Source organism: Panthera pardus, unplaced genomic scaffold, assembly GCF_024362965.1.
Source record: "Panthera pardus isolate Hobbes unplaced genomic scaffold, ASM2436296v1 HiC_scaffold_14, whole genome shotgun sequence".
Classification (NCBI taxonomy): Eukaryota; Metazoa; Chordata; class Mammalia; order Carnivora; family Felidae; genus Panthera; species Panthera pardus.
Genome location: NW_026526699.1, coordinates 1113687 through 1135149, shown reverse-complemented (window position 1 = coordinate 1135149; position 21463 = coordinate 1113687). Strand labels below are relative to the sequence as shown.

Sequence of the window (21463 nt, the reverse complement as noted above, 5' to 3'; positions counted from 1 at the left end):
GCAACAAACAATTTGCAAGTGAGGGGCCTAACGGCATCGAGGAGTGAAGTATCCAGGAATAAATCTAATTTTTTTAACATTTATTTATTATTGAGAGACAGAGACAGAGCACAAGCGGGGGAGGGGCAGAGAGGGGGAGACAGAGAACCAGAAGCAGGCTCCAGACTCTTGAGCTGTCAGCACAGAGCCCGACGTGGGGTTTGAACCCATGAACCGTGAGATCATGACCTGAGCTGAAGTCGGACGCTCAACCGACTGAACCACCCAGGCGCCCCAATCTAGGAATAAAGCTAACATGCAGAAGATCTTTGCGGAGAAACCGAGAAAACTTTTGAGACTTTTTGAAAGATTTCTGCCTAGTAAAACCAGAGGAGCAAATACTGCAGAGGCCTCAACTCTCCCCAGCAATCCCAACGTAAACAGACATAGGCTTCTGGGAAGAGCTGGGGAAGCTGATGCGAAGATTCATTTGGAAATGCAAAGAAACAACCTCAAGATCTTCTCTTCATGCGTTCGTGCTGGTTAGGAGCCCCTAAGCCGATTTCACGAGCAGCAGCAGACTGCACTGCAACCCACCGTTCAAAAACCACGGAGCCCGTTCAACACCTGCGCCCCCCCCCCCCCCCCCCCCGCCCCTGGGCACACAGGCTTCACTGCTTTCGTTTGAAAACACACTTGGGGCCGAATGGACATCCTGGAGCATCAGTCCTAAGATCTCCAGCAGTCTTCTGAAGGACAGAGTACTGTCCTGCCCCCATTTTATAGAAAAGAGAGGCTCAGAAAGAGAACAAGACTAACTCCAAATTCCACTGGAACTGAAATTAGAGTTAGGAATGCAACCCAGGCCTTCGAAATCCCATGCCAGGCTGAGAAAGCCATCTGCACAGGGTCGGGAGGTTCTTCCAGAATCCTCTTGAGGTCAAAGGAGGAGTGGAGTTTGGCTAGGAGCACTGGGCCTTACTCTGCTCTCTGAACCTAAGGGAAAGCTCAAAGCAAACCCAGCGTCCCCGAGACCCAGCACTTGCCTGGACCAACCAGGTGGGACTTACCAAATAACTGAGAGCCATGGTAGGCCCCCCTCAGTGGCAGCAGGGCACCCTGTGGAGCCAGATAGAATGATGGCTCGCTCACGTTCATTCTACTGCGTGCGGGTGCTACCCCAGGCCGTGGGGATGCCTAGATGAACCCACAAACCTCAGCTTTCCTGAAGCTAACGGGGGAGGGGGTGGTGCTGCATACAGGAGGTAATGTGGGGTGGTGGCGTGGGCACCCCAAAGGCAGATCGGCAGGACCGAGCAGTGCGAGACACTCTAGCGGGGACACCTACAGCCTGGCTGAGAAAGGGACAGAACTGAGCCCTGGATGGGGAGCCTGCCACATAAAAAGAAAGAAGAGTGACACCCCCAAAGATATCACAAGGGCAAAGGCCCTGAGGTGGGAACTGCTTGTGGCTTAATTTTTAAAACCCTATTAAGGTCTGAATGCGCTATGTCAAGGTTACTAGCAGAAAGACTTGTCACTGGTTTGTGCAGAAGAGATGTGGGTGCGGGAGAAGAACGTCCACGTCACTGCCAGCATCAGACCCAGTGCAGAGAGGGCTCTGGGCCCCAAGGCAACGCTTCTGCACGGCAGCCGCTGACAGTCTAGGGTGCACCAGAAGGAGCCACTCTCCTAATGAAAACACAGGTGGTAAAACCGAGGCCCCGGAGTTGGCTCCTCGGCAGCCACCCCGCATCCAGGTGGCTGGTCTCGAGAAGCGGGCCCCCTCCACCAACCCCGACCACTTTTCTCCCACACGAGTCCACACAAAATCCGGTTACTGCGAGGGGCTTCACGGCCTACTAAGCCCTGTGGTATCCGCTGAGGGCACCTTCCGAAGTAGGCGGGATGAGCGAGGGTCCGGGTCTCCAGGACCGAGAAGTTACCAGACCTCAGAAAGGTGAAGCGATCGCCCTGGACAGGACGTGGCCCGGGCCCTTCTTCAGACTCCCCCTGCCCCCGGACCCCCAGGCCTGGGCCCCGAGCTGCCTGGCGCCCCCAGGCCCTTGACCCCCGAGCTCCCCGCACCGCCCCCCCCCAGGCCCTAGCCCCCAATCCCCCAGGCCCTGGGCCCCGAGCTCCCCGGCTCCCAGCCCTTCGCCTCAAGAGCTCCACAGTCTCAGAATCCCCCGGTTCCCCGGGCCCCGAATCCCCCCGGCTCCCGACCCCCCAGACCCCTGCCCGGGTCGCAGCGGCCGGGAGAGCACAGACGCAGGGAGGGGCCGCCCCGCCGAGCCGCGCACTCGACCTGCGCAGCACCCGCCCTCCTTCCGCCCAGCGCCCGCCGCCCTGATGCAGGTAGCGCGCAATCCGGCGCCGCATTTTCGCCACTGCTCTGGACAATTGTTTGAGAAAACTAACGCTAAACATGCACTGTCCTCTGACCACATCAGCTCCCACCGTGGCGACGCCTCCGAATGCAAAAGGCTAAAGCCAAAATACTTTCTAGCGGTTCAAACGGCTCCGAAGGGTAGCGAATCTGCGGAAGCTGCTCGCCGGAAGTAGGGCTGCCCGTCGCCGGAAGTTGCGCTTCCTCCATTTTGTTGCCCGCTATGGCGGCGGTGTCGAGTTTGGGCCCGGGATGCGGCGCTTTTGACTGAGGGGGTAGGCCAGGCGGAGGCATTGGGGACATCCGCGCGGCGCAGAAGAGGACCAGCCTGGACGCCGGGGACGCTGTCATGTACGGCGCGAGCGGAGGCCGTGCCAAAACGGAGAGGAAAAGCGGCGCGAAGGAGGAGGCCGGACCCGGAGGTGCCGGCGGTGGGGGGAACCGAGTGGAGCTGCTGGTCTTCGGCTATGCCTGCAAGCTGTTCCGGGATGATGAGCGGGCCCTGGCCCAGGAACAGGGACAGCACCTCATCCCCTGGATGGGGGACCACAAGATCCTCATCGACAGGTCGGTTCCTCCCCCCACCCGTCGGTCCTCCCCTTCCCTCGCCCGCTTGATTTCGTCTGATGTTGACTTGATGGCCAGGACTAAAGAGGGTTTTGTGGAGCCAGCGGGGATCCGGGGGACCCCCTCCTCTGTCCTTACATCCCCCTGGTTTTAGAGGGAGGGGGACGGTGAAACCTGCCCTAAGGCACTGGCTGGAGTTGCGTGCCGTGTCTGTCGCCGGAGGGATCTTCTCTGCTCCTGCAGCCCCTCGCGACCCCTCACCCCTGTCACTGGTTCCAGTTGGCCACTCCACGCGGTGGAAGCTGCCGGTGCCTTGGCCTCCCCTGACCCGCGTTGCCTTGGGGTCGTGCGCTGCCTCCCTACGCGCGGCGCTCCCACAGCTCCGTGTGGTGGGAGGACACCCCGAAACGCCGCACACTGAGGCCGCGCGGTTAGAAAACTTCTCGGGCCCCCAGAGTGCGCCTCGAACCTCGTAAGCCCCCGGCGCCCTCCGTGGAGCGCCCGTATTTTGCCGGCGTGACATTTGACTCCGTCAGCCTCCCCCCTCCCCCACCCCGTGATAATCTGACTGGTTTGAGTGATTCAGACCAGGGGGCGAAGTTGCCAATCAGTTGGAAGCCAGTTGACTTCGTGCAGACACTGGCTTTGCTCCTAGAGGTAGTGTTCTTAGGGCTGGTTTCACGGTCTCTTAAACCCGAAGGGCGGAACTGGGATATAGATGTGTTTCTTTTCAAATCAAACCCGCTTTAGGTCATCTCCCCGGAGGGTGTTCAGCCGCTTTGGGCAGAGGGGTACTGGGGTCGGGGCATCTAAAGATGTTTGATTTGAAAAGGATGGCGTTACATGGTGTAGGCCGTTTGCTCCCCTCTCCCCCCCATGTTTTCAGTCCCCCTTTCTTTCCTTCTCCTTCTTGGGGTTTTTGTTGGTTTGGTTTTTTTGTTTTGTTTTGTTTTGTTTTGTTTTTTGCCGGTTTGGCAACTCTGCTTCTGGGGCCCGGACTGAAAAGCTAAGGATGACCAGCCATTTAACTGTGGAATAGTCTCTCCGAGTGAAGGAAGCCCGTCGTTTGATTAAAGCTGGATTCTACAAAGCCCTGGAACGTGACTGTAGGGATGACCTGTGCGCTGGCCAAAAAATGGACACATTAATGACCAAATAGGCCTTTTTCCACCCCTGACATTTCCGTTTGGAGTTAGATCTAGGCAACAGTGACTCTTGAAGGGAGGGCTGCCGGATCGGTCCGGACGGGACGCCTCGCCCTCCTCAAACATGTTGTGCCTTTAAACCGTAGTTTCTATCGAACGAGGTTGCCTGAGCTGTCAGGCGGCTTGCTTTTCCAAAGCGTTACCTGTGCTATTTGTTATGAAAATTTGGTCAACGGTGAAGTCTGAGCTCTTTATGCAGTTTTCCTTATCGTTCTGTACGTGACTGGAGTTAGGCCTTCCGTGAATGGGGAGCAAACGCCACACATGTACATGTGTAATAGTTTCAAATAATGATCTACATTTGTAAGTTAAGGAGGTTTACAGCAAAGTAAAAATAATTTTGCAATTTAATAAAATGCAATAACTTGGCTACTCTGGAATTTTGGCCTTTTTCTTATAAATGTCTTTTTTGTTCTGTTTTTTTAAGTACCTTTTGGTCCTCATGACAAAAGTCAGCGTTAAAAAATTAGGCAGACTTTTGTGTGTGCCTCTGTCTATTTTTTTGCAACTCTAAACCTGAGTGTTTCTGGCTCTCTTACTCTTCGATGTTGCATGTCGACAGCAGCTTCATTGCATTATTATGTTAAAAATACAGCAGAAAGTGCTCTTATTCCTAATTTGGCCCAAGTGCCTCTTGGTCCATGCAAGTAAACACGGATGTGTCTTCACGTACGTTGTTTCCTCGGGGAATAAAGTTCAGAAGCGAATAAGCCACACCTTCTCATAGTTTTGCTCTGTTTCCGGTGAACCTCCTTAAACTGCATGTATATGTCACTGTTCCTATGTATGTGTGTCTCTCTATCACATAACCCAGCACTTATTTCCTCAGCCAAGTGGCTAGGGGGCGAGCCTAGCCAAGATTTTACCTCCAATGGACGCAAGTTTCTTTGGTGAAGATCTCTCCTGAGAGTTCGGGACTAGCAGAAAGAAGCGAGGAAATTTCGACCGTTGGGTTCTTACGGATAGGTATTTATGTATTCGGTTTGTGTGAATGTAAGCTATGATATTTGACTTTCCAGAATTTTTTTTTTTTTTTTTTTTTTTTTTTTTTTTTGGCAAATGGCATTGAATGGTTGACCAAACCATAAACGGTAAGCTCTGCCAGTGCCGTGGGTACCCTTTATGCTGTTAAAGGATCGTTTACCTTAATTGTAAGTTTTATCATATTATACTGAGGAATTTAGACTTTGTTAAGATAACTTGAGTTTAAAAGTAGGTGAGATGTGATTAGCCAAATTAAATATAGACCCGAGAGGATTTTTTATGTTTGTTTCCTTATTTTTATTTCTCTGTTTTAATCGGTAAGTATACATGTGTGAAACGTCGCACACACACCCATCTCGACGTTACCTTCTTTCCGTTGACCAGCTTGTTCATATTACAGATACGATGGGCGCGGTCACCTGCATGACCTTTCTGAGTACGATGCTGAGTACTCCACGTGGAACCGTGACTACCAGCTCTCTGAAGAGGAGGCACGAATAGATGCCGTGTGTGATGAGGAGAGGTATTTAGCCTTGCATACGGACTTGCTTGAGGCGGAGGCGAGGCAAGGTACTGCTCAGGACAAACTTACTTCAAAGCAACACACTTTACAAAATTTTTTAAGTGTTTAAAATTTACTCCCATTCATTTTTTTATACTCACTCTTTCTGATATTATCTTGACAGTACCCAGTGGATTGGAAAAACAGGAGTCTTTGCGTTCTGAGAGGACCTCAGGATAGTTTATATATAGAGCCACAGAGAATTTTCCCAGCTTTTGAGGGCAGACTGGGATTTGAAAAAACAAAAACCAAACTCTTTAATTGTTCTTCTTTAACAGTATCGTATAAACTAAAATTGATGTTCTTGTCTCTGCCTTAATCTTTAATACGGTTCTTACTCCCCAAATTTCTCAGCAGGAAGAAACTTTCCACAAAAGACGCGTATCCTGCTGTCTGTGGTAAACGTGTACTGGCAAAAGTACATATTGATCGATATGAAGTGTGAATTTCTCAAAACGTTTTTGCCTCAAAAAGAGGTTGACAAAAGCGTGTTGTATGCTTTACTGACAGCTGCAACTTTAGAAATGTGTAAACTTTTTCTCCGTAAATTTCCGCCCTTGTTAACAAAACTCTCGTTTTTGTTCAAGAGGAAGAATACAAGCGGTTGAGTGAGGCACTGGCCGAGGACGGGAGCTACAACGCAGTGGGGTTCACTTACGGCAGCGATTACTACGACCCATCGGAACCCACAGAGGAGGAGGAGCCTTCCAAACAGAGAGGTGAGAGGAGAGGGCTGGCCCGGTGGCACGCCGGTGGTGGCGCGTGGCCCGCGGAGCGGTCACGGCCAGGCAGTTGGGCCATCGCTGTGACACCAAGCACCGTGGGGCTCCGTCTTAGGGTGAAACCGAGCGAGGAGCTAGACAGTGAGTGTCCGGGGCGGTGGAAAGTGCGTCCAGACTTGTCCGCACAAGACTTGGGTCTCGTTGCCTTTTTGCTCACTTCTCTCTGACTCGGGTGACTGGCACTTGCTCAGCCTGGATCCTTCGTTTCTGAGCCGGTCACGAGTGCACTGACATTCGTAGGGATTCGTTCTCGGGGCGTTAGAAGGACAGGCGTTCATGACCTTCACGTGAACCTGCTTCACAACCCCCCCCCCCCCCAACCAAAATAATGACAAGTTCCAGTAGAAGGACGCCCGTGGAGTCACTTCCCCCCAAACGTGAAAGAGCACAAGGTAGGCTCGGTAGGACCCGCAATATCCACTTAGGTTGGTGTTTTACAGTAATATTTATGTAAAATTGAAGATTTTAAAATCCTGCTTTTCTGGATTAATGCTGGGAACTTTGAATATAAAAAAAAAAAGTGCTGCTAAACACTCGGGACTCCTGTACTACAGACACAGATGTCCTTTGTCACTTCTGTCGGCCCTGAGTCATTTGGCCTCGTATGGTAATCACCTGTTAATTATCGGTGACAGTAACACTAACCGGGAACTTTGGGGCTTGATCACCGTATTCAGGATATTCTGTTTAGAGGGAAGGAGAACTTTAGGGGGCCCCTGGATGGCTCAGTTGGTACAACATGCGACACTTGATCTTGGGGTTGTGAGTTGGAGCCCCACACTGGGTGTGGAGCCTACTTTAAAAAAAAAATTGATAAAAATATTACAGAGAAGGAGAACTATAACTTTAGAAACCTAATCAGGTGTTTACAGTAATAAACTAGAATCACGTCATACAGGGACTTCGTTTTAGAGTTAACAGTCTATTATTTGTTTCTCTTTTTTTTCCAACTTTTTTTTTTTTTTTTTTTTTTTGGGACAGAGAGAGACAGAGCATGAACGGGGGAGGGGCAGAGAGAGAGGGAGACACAGAATCGGAAACAGGCTCCAGGCTCCGAGCCATCAGCCCAGAGCCCGACGCGGGGCTCGAACTCACGGACCGCGAGATCGTGACCTGGCTGAAGTCGGACGCTTAACCGACTGCGCCACCCAGGCGCCCCTATTATTTGTTTCTCTTTAAGTTACAAACCCCCCAACGAGTATGAAGTGGTTACAGCAGTTTAACGTTGAAACGTGGTCTGCCCTGCGCGCGGTGTGGCTGCGCTGGGTTCTCGCCCCTTCACTGGGGGCGGGGGGTCTCCTTGATGGGACAGCACGATGCAGGGCAGATTCACCCAGATCCACCCTTGTTGACCTTCCCCTTGTCCTGCTCATGACTCTGTGGGCAGCAACACAGTCTCTGTCATAGTGCGACTCTGTTCTACGTGCTTCTGGAGAGACTTTTCCACTGTCATGGAAACTGTGTTGAGTCAAAACTTTGTTAAGGTATTCCATACCTTCAGAAGTTACGGTGCATTGGAAGTGTTCTGGCAGGTCTAAGCGGTGAACACTCTCATTCCTTTATCCGGAACAAGTTACCTATGTCAGGGTTCTGGATGGCTGAGGTTACGTTGTCTTCTTTCTGAACCAAGTATGTAAGTGAAGAATCGAAATTTATGAAGGTCAAATGGCTTTTGCAAGATCAAGTGACAAATCCATAATATTGGAAAAATCCGTAATGGTAATTTCTTAACGCTCTGGATTAGAGATCAGCAGACTACCCCCGTTGGCGGGTTTTTGTAAATGAAGTTTCATTGGCACACAGCTCATTTGTTGATGGTGTCTGTGCGGCCTCAACAGCAGAGTTGAGTAGTTCACCTAGAAACCATCTACAGCCAGAAATGCTTACTGTCTGACATTCAGGAAGTTGCCAGCCCCTGTTACAGGGGTTAGAATATTGTTTCCATGAAATTAAACTTTGTTATAATTACTGAGTTTTAAGACTTTCAACGTGACTTTGTTTCTCTTTGAAGTTTTAGTATGCTTTCTCTTTAACAGAAAGTTCTCTAGCATTATATACTTTTTTTTTCTTATAATCATATTTTCAGGACTTTGCTTTATATGGTGATTAATTTTTTTAAGGAAAGTTGGGCCCGTGTGAAACTTACAGCTTGACTTTCTGAGTTTAACTTATGTTAATACAGATAAAATGCCACGTATATTTTTTTAACATTTATGTATTTTTATCTTTTAAAATTTTTTTTAACGTTTATTTTTGAGAGAGAGAGAGAGACAGACAGAATCTGAAGCAGGCTCCAGGCTCTGAGCTGTCAGCACAGAGCCTGACGTGGGGCTCGAACCCACGAACTGTGAGATCATGACCCGAGCTGAAGTTGGAAGCTTGACCAACTGAGCCATGCAGGCGCCCCAAAATTTATTTATTTTTAGGAGACAGAGCATGAGCCGGGGAGGGGCAGAGAGAGGGAAACAGAGAATCCCAAGCAGGCTCCAGGCTCTGAGCTGTCAGCACAGAGCCCGACGTGGGGCTCGAACCCATGAACTGGGAGATCGTGACCTGAGCTGAAGTCAGTTGCTTAACAACTGAGCCACCCAGACGCCAGTACAATGCCGTATGTATTAAACACACATGCACACAGGCATGTGTACCTGCACGCACGCACACACACACACACACACACATAACACACACACAATAGAACTCAGTTTGTTGCCCAATGCCACTAACAACAAAGTTTCACTTCAGTGTTGCATTATTAAAAAGGGTGTTTTTGTTTCATTTTGTTTTATTTTCGTTTTCCAGCACCCTCAATGTGTCTGAATATTCCTTGATTTTCACAGTTACTCTCGTCCTGGCATTTTTGAACATTTTAGGCTCTGTGCTGCTAACAGGCTTTGTGGTGCCTTTGTGTCAGTGTGTCAGCCCCTCCTCCTTCCGCAGCAAATTGTCTTCGGCCTGGTTCGTGTCCTGCAGATTCTCACAATTTTTTATCATTATTCAGTATCTTTTCTATGAAAAAAGATCATTTGAATCCGAGTATCGCGTTGGTTTTTTATTCTGTGCCGCTAAAGCCGTTTTCTGTGAAGTAAGGTGTGTTCAGACAGAGCTCTGTGTAACCCACCTGTCCCCAACAGCCCTTTTGAGTCCGGTGCCGTTGTTTCGTGTGCGGCATCACACTAAGGAAAGCCTGCTCAAGAGGTGAAATTTCCATCATTCTGTCATTTTAGGCTACAGTACAAATTGCACGTTTATACACGCGCCTTTGGCCCCACGCCCAAAGAGACTGAGATTTAAAGTTGCCTCTCGACATGTTGCAAACCAGTGTCTCTGGGGTCCCCCAGTTGCACTGTCATTTGGTTACTGGACGCTGGGGTTGCTGACCAGAGGAAGTTTCTAGGCCCCAGTGAATCTCCGGTTCTCAGGAGCGAACAGGATACGTAGGCACAAAACAAGTGGACGGCGTTAAATAATTCGTAATGGAATTTATAATCTGCTTACGTTGCATCAGACTTTTTAGGTACAGGGAAACCTGCTTGAAATCCCTCCTTGGCCTTGTAGAAGAATTAGGTTTGGTGGAAAACCTTTGAAATTGTTCATCTTGTCAAGAAGCTTCATTATACATGGTGAAAACACTTGTTTTGGTGAAGATTCGTGTTTATTTAATGTCAGTTTTTGAGAGAAAACCCTAGGTATTGGAGTCCCTTGCAGTGTTGGCTTTTGTAAGTTTTCTACTATGTTTTTGTACACGTCGTTAATCGTCTCGGTGGGTGACGCCCTGAGTGACTAAGGCACGTAGGTACCTTGTTCCGAAAGTTGCAACGTGCGGTGAGCGCCTCGCCTCCCACACGCGGACAGGTGTGCGCGAAACGAGCTGAGTACTTGCGGTAGGAGGTTGTGGGCTTGGGTGGAGAAGCCTTGGCAGCTGCGCTGAAGGCCTGTACGACTCGCTGAAACCATTCGTTCCCGTTGGAATTGAGCACCCGTGCTGTGCCTGCCCCCCTGGGGTCCTACAGAAACCGCTCGGAGGGGGGAGGGGGGAGGGGGGCTCGCTCGCTCGGAGGGGGGCTCGCTCGGAGACAGGGCTCAGCAGCGCCACCTACACACAGATCCCAGAGCTGGGGAGGGGGAGCTGGCGGCGGACCGAGTGCCTCGGTAAGCAGGGCCCCTGGTGGCGGGGGCGCCTGCGGGGGTGGGAGGGTGGACGGGAATGGGTTTCCAGAGGTAATGATAGGAGGGCAGAGAGCCAGGTAACGCCCCTCCCGGCTCTCCCTCCATTGTGTACTGTCTGTGGCTGCCTTCTTCCCGATGGTTGTTCTGAACTTTTACGTTTTCTTCTGACGCAGAAAAAAACGAGGCTGAAAACATAGAGGAAAACGAGGAGCCTTTCGTCGCCCCCGTGGGGTTGAATGTGCCGCCTGACGTGGAGCTGGTATGTTTTCCACTTCACAGCACCGTCCATCGTGATCCCTGTGAGTCAGGAGGCACTGCTTGTGCGAGACCCCGCTCGTGGTCATGACGGCTAGGTTTTAAGGCCTTCAAACTATTTGTGAGTTAATGGAGGAAGCCCCTCCCCCGCCCCATTTTCCTCTAAAGGGAGAGGGAGGAATCCCAGCAGAATGGCTAGACCAGCGCAGCAGGGGCTTGAGGAACTGGGTCAGAGGCCACGGGGTTGAGTGGCACGATTGGCGGTGAGTAGGCTGTTAGCCACATCCAGACATAAAAACAGTCTCGCTCAAGGCGGCCTGGCTTTCAGTGAAGGTGCCTGGTCCCGGGTTTTGCTGGGGTGGCTTTTGTGGGCCCTTGAGTTGTAGGTCTTTACCTTAGGTGTCCTGGGTGCTCTTGCAGCCAGGCTTCCTGTCCCCTGTGATCAGGGCCCTGGGGCACCTCCGGGCTGCCCTGGCAGTCTGCAGCTAGAGCCGGTGGAGTGGAGTCTGATTCACGCTCACCTCGCACAGCAGCTTCAGCTCGAGCCTGTCCAGTTCGGGCTGAGTTGTAACGGGTGTCACTGAGGGTGGCCTGCGGTCCTGGCGTGCTCCGGCTGCTTGATCTGCCGTATCGTGAGGCCGAGGACCCTGAGCGATACCTCCTGTTCCCGTTCCCCTCTCACAGGCGAGGGAGAGGGAAGGACGTGGCCGTGCACATGGCAGGCAGGGACTCACACCCCCGGTCCCCGTGCTCGATGGGATTTTTGTGTGTTCAGTAGGGACGTTGGGAGTATTTCTGCTGTGTGTGCGTGCTCGGGAGGGATATTGGCGCTCAGTGTGGCTTTTCTGTGACGTCTTCCTACTGGGTCACTAGGGCCGCGGATGCAGGTGTTCTGGATTCTTGCTCGTGCCCTGTGTTCTTCTGAGCCTCCGGGTGGACAGCGGGTGCTGAAGCTGCCCGTGAGGGTCTCATCCTCTCCACACTTGGCCTGTGTTTGCTGCCCTGGTCGCTCGTTTCCGGGTGATGGTGGCCCAGGACACAGAGCAGCCCTGCCCCCACCCCATCCGTCCTCTGTGTGCGCTCACCCTGCCTTTTGCTGCCTTCTTTCACGTACGAGCCACGTGCTTTTTTGGGTTTTGCTGAATGCAGTCACTACTTACGTCTGCCTCCCCGTTTCCCGCACTTACCAGTTTGTTGTAGCTAAAGCTGGAAATGTCCTCTGAACATCTGATATCCTAGGACTTGTATTAATACGTTTTCTGTGTATCGTTATGGGTTGTATTCTTGTTCTGGAACATGCTCTTTATTCTACGCGAGAGACCCATTAAAAATGGGTTGCTCCCTTACCTATATTTAATGCTAAAAGCTTTTATTTAAGGTTGACTATGTGGAATTTTGTTTAGTTTTATGTGAAAGATTATTTTTAAACTTTCACGCAGATATAAACACAGAAGCGTGATAGATTTTATCGCGTCGTTCACTTCCTATTAGAGTACGTAACGGCTGTATATCCTGGGCCAGCGTAAGCTTCACTGAGCTGTTTAATGGTCTGCCGGAGCTAAGAATAGTCGCTCCCCACTGGAGAGCAGATAGTCATTTGCTGTGTTCCCCTCAAAGAGTCCTTGTGATATTGTTACGGCGCAGCCCCTGGAGCGGGAGATGGTTGGATTGTGTGGAAGCCGTCGAGTGCCCGTCGGGGCGCTGCAGGCAGCGCTGTCTTCCTTTGTGCTGGTGTCGCTCTTGGGAGCACTTGTGATTTGGGGGCAGTGGCTCGTACACGCTGCACGCCGTGATGTCCCCATTAGCGGGCGAGCGGAGCAGACAGAGGCGCCTGCGTCGGGGATTAATGCCGGGATCGCGGGCTTGTACGCAGAGAGGGGATTGCTGTCTCCGTGGGCGGGGGTTGCCCTCGCTCGGTAAAGAAAGTGGGCGCCCTGGGGGATTCTTGACGTTTAAACCAGGCTTTTGGATTAGAGCCTAATGAGTCCAGGCTCCGCGGGGTTTGTGTGAAGAGTGAGGAGTAGTTAGAAGGCACGGCGCCGGGAGGTGTGTGCTGACCTTTGCTCCAGATGGGCCGCCGCGGGTGCTGGCCACCGGTTCTGTCCTCGGTCAAAGCCCGGCAGCCGTCCTGGCTCCACCTCCTGCTGGGCCTCTAGACCGCCGCCCCCGAGTGACCCCACAGCGTTGTGTTCGCTTCTCCCGGTGGTTGGGCATGTTTTCCCGGGTCGCAGGGGAAGCAAGGACCTGTTTCTCCCCGAGTGTGTAGCCTGGCATCACTTGTCCCAGCGTGTGCTTTCGGCCCCGTGTCCCCTTCTCAGGGACCTGCCTGCCCGTCTCGGTCACCTCCCGAGTCCTGCCCACACCCGGAGCACCACCGGGAAGGCGGAGGGAGTGTCCCCCAGCCCCCAGGACGCTGCGGTGCACAGGGTCACGTGTCACTGTGGTCAGCCGTGGGGGCTGGCGGTGCTGCCCCGTGGGCCCCAGGAGACGCGCTCGTTGGGGCACACTTGGTAAACCAGAGGACAAGCAGGGAAGGATTCGGTGTGCGATTGCCGTCACGTGCGACATTTGCGTCTCTGGGTTAGGGCCAGCGCGTGCTGTACCCGGTGCTTTGCTCGTGTTCTCGCTCCGTCATCGTGGTCCCAGCAGCTCTGAGGCAGGGGCGGCTGTCAGCCCGTTTGCACGGGACAGACGTTGAGGTTTCGAGTGTGAGAGAGTAACTCTGAGCCGCTGAGTCCGGCTGCATCGATGGTTCACATTAGACTGTTATTTTCATCCTAATTCAGGGCCTTTGTCGCCACGGGATGGGAGTTGGAGCAAAAAGCAATGTGATTTATTTCTGCATTCCCGAAGAGTTCTTGCCTTTTTCTTGGGACTGGTAGGGACTTTCCGCGCCGCTGAGCACGTCCGGTGTGTGCCGTGCGCGTGTGCTGCTGACGCCTCTCACAGAATGAACGTATTTATGAAGTCACACGTGTCATTATGTTCCATTGCGACGTCAGCATTTTGAATCTTGTTTTTGGAAGTCCCTTCCCAACCCTAAGATTTTAAAAATATTTTGCTATGTTTGCTACTGTTGTGTCTATCGTTTTGTTTTTACAATTGAAATGTCATCCCATGTGATGTGTATTTCGGGCTGAGTGAAGTGGGTATTTCCTTTTTCCTCCCCTGATCGTAGAGGAGGAGGGGGCCAGCCTAGCTGCTCCCGGGGGCCCTCACCTCTGTTCCGTGAGGTCCCGGCCCCGCACTGCAGCAGCATTTTCCAAAGCTCTTAGGAAACCTTACACTGATGTGGGCTTTCGCACCACGCGTACGATTCCCCCACTGCCCAGTGTCTGCCCGCAGGTGTTAGAGCCGCGTCTGTGTCAGTGTGATTCAGGAGGAGTGAGGACGTGTCAGCCCACCTTCTTGGGCCCAGTCCCTTCCTTCAACCAAAGGTTTCCCCCTTTAAACAGGACAAGCATTTCTCCCTTTATCAGTCTTCATGACACAAGCATTTATATATGTCTTCGAAATCCCAGTTTATAGTGGAGACGATCGTGGTATTAAACGGAACAGGATTTATGTAAAACTTACGCGACAGAGCAAAGAATGTTTCCAAACCAGGTGTTGGGATCTTATCCACTTGCTCTGGTAGCAAGTCTGGAAGTATGTTCGTAATGTGCTTCGTTTTTCTGTAGTAATGACTTTGCTTTGTAAGCGCTGTCTTTTTATTTATCTATTTCTGAGAGAGAGAGAGAGCATGAGCAGGGGAGGGGCAGAGAGAGACAGAATCCCCAGTTGGCGTGTCACTGTCCGCGCAGATCCCAGTGCGGGGCTCCCACTCAGGAGTTGCGAGATCGTGACCTCCGCCGAAATCAAGAGGTGGACGCTTATCCAACTGAGCCACCCAGGCGCCCCTGTGACCGCTATCTTTTTAACTGCCGTGACGTTGTATCATAAATGGGCCTATTTTTAAGAAATCTTAAACCGGCGGGTTAGTTTGGTCAGCAGAGAATACCTCTCCGTGGAGGGGGTGGATCATAGTTTCCTTTAAAGGTCATTATCCTAAAGTCATCATTAATGATTGATGTGTGTGTGGAACACGGTCTCAAAGATTAATCTTCCTGTTAGCCAGAGCCATTGAACATTTGCCTCAGGATCTGTACTTCAGGCACAGTGGGCCTTTGACATGGAATCTGGGTGATTTTGGAATCGGTAAATAACCTTAATTGTAGGTACTTATTCTATTTAAGTGTGAAGGACTTTATTCAGGAATTAATCTGGGAATTAAGGCATTTGTATTTTATGAAGGATGTGGTTCTGAAATTACAACAAGCATCTTGAATACTTCGTGCCCATCTTTAATGAATAGTTTCCCGCTTTATTTGCATGCAATTTCCAAGTGTTAATCTCTTCCTTGTCATTACAAGTATTTTCGGGGTGTGGAGTATGGCTTCCAGCATCTGGTCTGACAGCTCTGGTTGTGGGTGGGGAGTGCCAAGCGCCATGCGGTAGAAGTAACTTAGCGTCAGCGCGGGCAGGAGCAGGAAACCCAGGAGACCGGCGGCAGGGTCTGATCCTGGTAGTAACCCCTCCTGGAGGCAGGAGCACTCGCTCTGTTCTGCTCTGTTCCCCTGGGTGAGAGCCTCCCTGTCGGGGCCGGACCACACCCACGTGGTGAGGAGAGGTCTAGGGTGCGGGAGCAGGTGAGAGCAGGCGGCCTTCCCCGTGTCTTCGAAAAGGCTGCTTCCGAGCCATAAAAACTAGTCCTAGCTAAGAAGGAAAGAGGGGTGATCCCTAGACTCCCGACAAAGTTGGTGAACGGGTCCCCCCTCCCTGGAAAGATGCCTGTGTGCGTAATCTGTATACCACTTCTGAGGGTTCACAGCCCCTGATGATACGGAAGCACGGTGACTTGCTGTGAAAAAAGATTGCCTCGGGTCAGTTCTGCGGCCGCTGGCATGGCCTGCCTTGGCCTGTGAGTCGAGTCTTCTCCCCGTAGAATGCTGCAGAATCCAGAAGCAGACCACGTGTCGTGCAAACGGGGGCCGGGCTCTCCAGCCGCAGTGTTTCTTCTTTCCTATCATCGACGGAAAAACTGGGGTTAGTTCTGTGTTTTAAGTCATGGGGCCAGTGGAAAAGAGGAAAAATTTATAATGTGAATGTGTGTGTTTTTTCATAGCCACCAACAGCCAAAATGCATGCTATCATCGAGCGCACAGCCAATTTTGTGTGCAAACAGGGAGCACAATTTGAGATAATGCTGAAAGCCAAGCAGGCCCGGAACTCTCAGTTTGACTTTCTACGCTTTGATCACTACCTCAACCCCTACTACAAATTCATCCAGAAAGCCATGAAAGAGGGGCGCTACACAGTGCTGGCAGAAAACAGAAACGAGGAGAAAAAGAGTATGTGAGACTCCGTCGTGCGTGGACGCGGGGCCTGTGCGGGGCGGCCTCTGGGAGGGGTAAAACGGCCCTTGTGCGGAGGGGTGGCTGCGGGCTGCACCTCAGCTGCCCAGAGTGTTTGTGCAGCACCCCCCCTCCCCAGCACGGCGTGGTCGTTACACCTGCTCATGCCCCCGGAGGGTGGTGCCCAGCTCTTCTCGACTGAGTCTTGAGAGCGTATTAGATTCTTACCATTCCCGCAGAGAAGTGAACTATAATTAAACATCGATGCTATCAGAACATAATCACCTGGGTTGGAAACGTTCTTTCTCATTTTGCCTGCTTAACATTTCCTGGAGAAAACAGTCTCCTGCTTCTAGAGCGCGTTCTAGCGGTCCACGTGCGCGTGGGGCTTAGGGGCTGAGGTTAGGTTACGCGCACAAAGATGAAAGGTTACTTTGACTGTTACCGTTTTTTTACTCATCTCTACCTCAAGCTGTTGTTTTTATTAACTACCTAAATTTGGGATTCTTACTACAAAGGCCAGTTAACTGTTGCGAATAATATGCGGGACAACAGTGTGTGTGTTAGCCGTTGAATTTTTTTCTCTTCGGCTGGAACATGATTTTCTTTTTTTTTTTTTTTTTTTTAATTTTTTTTTTAACATTTATTTATTTTTGAGACACAGAGAGACAGAGCATGAACGGGGGAGGGTCAGAGAGAGAGGGAGACACAGAATCTGAAACAGGCTCCAGGCTCCGAGCGGTCAGCACAGAGCCCGACGTGGGGCTCGAACTCACAGCCCTCACGGACCTCGAGATCATGACCTGAGCTGAAGTCGGCCGCTCAACCGACTGAGCCACCCAGGCGCCCCTGGAACATGATTTTCAAGAACAGTTGTATGAATCTTGCTTACAGCTCTCATTTTCTCCACGTTTGTTAGTTTTTTTAAGTATTTGTTGCTGTTGTTTTCCCTTTCATCAAGATTCTAGCCTTTTTTCTAGAAAATTAAAATAATTTGGCTCCAGACTCCAGTAAACGCTGGAGGGATGTTGCCAGCTGGGCCGAGGGCGTGCTCCTTTTTTTCTGCCCGGTGTCCTGCTCCAGGGGTACTTATCACAGGTGTTTGGGGGCAGATAACCAAGAAACGATTACGTGTAGCTCTGCCTTTGTCTGCTTCTGAGGGTTGTTTTGTTTTGTGTAATATTTATTTTCGGGGGGGTGCAGAGAGACGGGGGGAGAGAGAGAATCCCAAGCAGGCTCCACGCTCCGTGCAGAGCCCGATGCGAGGCTTGAACTCACAAACCGTGAGATCATGACTTGAGTCGAGGTCAAGAGTTGGACGCCTTACTGACTGAGCCACCCAGGCGCCCCTGCTTCTTAGTCTTCACATCCCTTATTTGTACCTTGTCTCACCGTACAGCAGGATCTTGAAATCTGCTTTTGCTCTGCAGAGTCGGGGGTCAGCTCTGACAACGACGAGGACGAGGACGAGGAAGACGGGAGTTACTTGCACCCGTCTCTCTTTGCTTCCAAGAAGTGCAACCGCCTGGAGGAGCTGATGAAGGTGTCCGTCTTCCGTGTTTTTTATGCCGTAACAAAGCTTGCGCTCGCTTGGTTTTGGGAGCTCGTTAAGCTCGCGTGTCTTTCGTGTCTTACTTTATCCTCGTCGAGGTGCATCTTGCGTTTTCGTGTTTTGCTCGGTGCTCCCACTTGTGCCGCGAGTGGTTTCGCTCTGCCCATCCACCCGCCCTCCTTTCCCGAGTGGTCTTGGGGAGGATCGGAGCGTCTTTCCTTGACCCACCCCCCTGGGACTCACGGCCGGCTACACGGAGGGCTCGGCCCCGGCCCGCCCCTGGTGTGCGCGGGCCGGGGCGTCCTGAAGCCCAGACGCTGTGTTCCGATACGCCGTGTTCTGCGGCTACTTGAGCCCGCTCGGCCTCGGAAGAAGTTCTGTGGGACTCAAAACACGGGAAATGGTGTGATGTGCATCCTCTCTGTCCGCAGCCCTTGAAGGTGGTGGACCCGGATCACCCCCTTGCCGCGCTGGTCCGTAAAGCCCAGGCCGACGGTCCCGCCCCCGCGCCCCCCACGGCAGACGGCGCCGCGCAGCCCTCCCAGGTGGAGTACACCGCTGACTGTGAGTACCTCGCTGGGCGCCTCCGGCCTGCAACCCGCTGCAGAGCTCACCCCGCGGGCGCGAGACGGGGGTGCGGGGCCGGCCCGGGTGCCGTGAGGGGCGCGGGGCCCCGGGCCTGCACGCTCAGCCCTCTTTAGCCCGCGGCCTCATCCCTTTGCCTGTCACCTAATGTTGGCAGGTGGCCGCTCCGCGTCCGGCATCAGCTCTGTATCCGGGAGGGTGAAGGACACGGGCAGGGGCGGAAAGCAGGTGCCCGGTGACTTTGTCCTTCTTCAGAGACCTCCCCGGAAGCCGCGCCCGGCGTCTCCCTTCAGCCCTCACAGACGGGGCGGTCTCGCCCGGCGGCCCCGGCCCGCAGCGGGGGCTGGAGCCTGACCTGTCGCAGCCCCGACCAAAGTCAGAGCTCCGTCAGGAAGCACAGGGCAGTGCATGTTGGGGCCTTGCGGTCCTGTCTGCCGCGGTGGCTTTCCCAGAACAGACACAGCTCGAGACTGTCTGCCGTGCCCCTCAGAGGTAGTTAGTTGCAGCTCCTGCCTCTCCTGGCTGTGTGGTAGCTCTTTGTCTGTTTAATTACCTACAGGTTATTAATGGAGGGCAAATCTTGAGTTTCTATTCGAGGAATTATTTGAAAGTATTTGACCTCGGTCTCATTAACAGATCTTTCTAAGATTTCTGTACCCGGCAGTTAAACCCTGAACGAGAGAAGAGCCCTCAGCTGCAGGGATCTGTCTGCTCGTTCTTTACCTGCAGGTCTGACGTGAGGGGCCGTCCGCAAAGCCTGCCCCGTCAGAGTCTGGAAAATCAGCAGGAGATTAATTCTCTTTCTTTTTTCTTTTTTTTTTTTTTTAATTTTTTTTTTTTTAACGTTTATTTAATTTTGAGACAGAGAGAGACCGAGCATGAACGGGGGAGGGTCAGAGAGAGAGGGAGACACAGAATCGAAAGCAGGCTCCAGGCTCCGAGCCATCAGCCCAGAGCCCGACGCGGGGCTCGAACTCACGGACCGCGAGACCATGACCTGAGCCGAAGTCGGACGCTCAACCGACTGAGCCACCCACGCGCCCCGATTAATTCTCTTTTAAGACGCAGGCTGCTCGCTGTTTAAGCTTCTGTTGGCCAGCAGCCGTGCCCTCCCACACCTCTCTTCTGCTGCGACACGCGGCAGTGTGTGTGGCTGGTGCTCCAGTAACATTGGCGATTCGAGTGAACTTAGTGCATGCGTCCTGGAAAAACCCTTTACGGGACTTGGGATGTGCGGCGCTCACGACGGGGAGTGCTGTGTGCACACACGGCCACACGGGTGAATTCGGAGTCAGGAGTGACCCACGCTCGTTCGCCCAACAGGACGCTTCTCGGCGTCCTTGTGTTCCTTCTTCAGTCCTGTCATTGAATCCCTGTCCGTGTGTGTCCCCTGGACCCTGAAGCTATTAAACGGTCTTGCACAGGAAAGGGATAGAGGCTGGGGGCCGGGGTGACCATCACCTGACCACTGGCTGTGCACATCGCGGTTGTGAGCACGGGTGTGTACCGAGGGCGGCGGTGGCGCGGGACGTCTGCAGACCCCCGGACTGGGCAGGAGGGCCGAGTGGCCGCTCTAGGACTCGTGCTCACTGCGGGGGTCCCAGAGCCCCGTTTCCGCCAGGCCCTCCATCAGGCAGGTGTAACTGCGCTGGCTCCCCGCTTGGACCCATGACCCCTCTCCCCAGGAGGTGCTCCAGCAGGGGGCACCGGTTAGGACCCCTCCTCGGTGAAGTTGTCGTCTTCACATCTCTGGTGCCTCGCAGTGCAAGAGTGACCGGCAAGTTGTGAGACGGTGCATTTGGGGCTCGTGCCTGGCGTTACGTTTGCGTGGGGGGCCGACCTCACAGCTAAACTGTCTAAGCCAGCAGAGACGAAAGAATCCGTGCCGACGGGGCCCCTAGCTGCTTACACGTGGATTGCGGCTGTGCCAGAGGCAGAGGCCGAGTTCCAGATTTTGCAGAGAAGTGAGAAATCCAGAATGTTTATGGGAAATATCTCGATTTACAAATGTCAGCGATGAACTCATATTTTGTAAAAATAGAAGGCAGTCTAAGAAAAAACACAGCAAAGTGGGTGCTGCTTGTAGGCGTCCCCCTGCATCCAGCCTCAGCCGTAGATGTGGAAGGGGTCGTGGGCGTGGGGGTAGTGGAGTGTCACAGAGCTCCTCTGTGGAGACTGCCCTCGGCAGTGGTCAGCGCTTCCTAGAGGCTCGGAAAGGGGGCTGGGAGGTGTCCCGATTTCCTGTAGACCCCTCATTACCGGAAGTGAGAGCAGGCTCACTCTCGTGGAGGACTAGGTGAGGTCAGGTGGGAGGGAGAGGCAGGCCGGGCATGGAAATGTGCTCCTGAGGGAAGACCCCCGAAGTTTGGCTGTGCAGTGGGAGGGCGGGGAGGGGGGCATGCCTGCTGGGGAATGAGCATCCCGTGAGGGCCCCTGGAGAGCATCAGCCCTTAGGGTCACCGCAGCAGCCGTCTGTCCAGGGTCAGGGCCTCGCAGGGTGGGGCAGGAGGCCTGGATGACTGGACAGACTGATCCAATTTCTAGGAAGAGCCTCAGGCTTGAATTTGGCTCCAGACCAGAATAGTGCCCAGCAGAGACACACGTGAGGGGCCTGTGTTCAGGTCCTCAAAGATGTTTTTTTATTCTGTGCGCAGATTCGGGGGCTGTCTAAAAAATAGTGAGCAACAATGTGAAAAAAATTTTTTTTTTTGAAAAATTTGAAAAGGAGGCCCAGTAATGGGAAATGAGCCCCATCAGATAGTCTGTGAGCTGCCAGAAGAGAAGAGCTCTCAAGGCCTGACTAGTTGGTGGTTTAAACCAAGTCTGTTGTAAGAGCAGGTCTGGAAGGGGCACCTACAGACCACGTGAACACAAGGTGTGCTCTGGGCCCTTCGGATGGGGTGTCCCCACCTGCCGCGCCCGCGGTCTGGGCCTTCACGGCTCACGCCCAGCCCCTTGCCCTAGCCTGCAGTCTTGTAAGCACTGGTCTTCCATCCTTTGCATAAATTGTAATTAAAAACTTCGTTACGGCAGTTTACCTGGA

The 21463-nt window shown here is 52.7% G+C and overlaps 1 protein-coding gene across 2 annotated transcripts in view; it reads left to right on the top strand.

The window, feature by feature from the left end:
- Positions 1-2569: 2569 nt before the first annotated feature.
- SFSWAP (splicing factor SWAP) overlaps positions 2570-21463 on the top strand; it is a 69502-nt gene continuing 50608 nt past the window's right edge. The window contains exons 1-7 of one of the 2 annotated variants that reach the window (XM_053901874.1): positions 2570-2935; positions 5525-5694; positions 6274-6405; positions 10809-10894; positions 16055-16280; positions 17714-17826; positions 18267-18399. In XM_053901874.1, the coding sequence (XP_053757849.1) occupies positions 2718-2935; positions 5525-5694; positions 6274-6405; positions 10809-10894; positions 16055-16280; positions 17714-17826; positions 18267-18399 (1078 nt within the window). In that variant the 5' untranslated portion in view covers positions 2570-2717. Of the gene's footprint in view, positions 2936-5199; positions 5695-6273; positions 6406-10808; positions 10895-16054; positions 16281-17713; positions 17827-18266; positions 18400-21463 lie in introns of those variants that run through there. The other variant, XM_053901875.1, reaches the window with a different exon arrangement.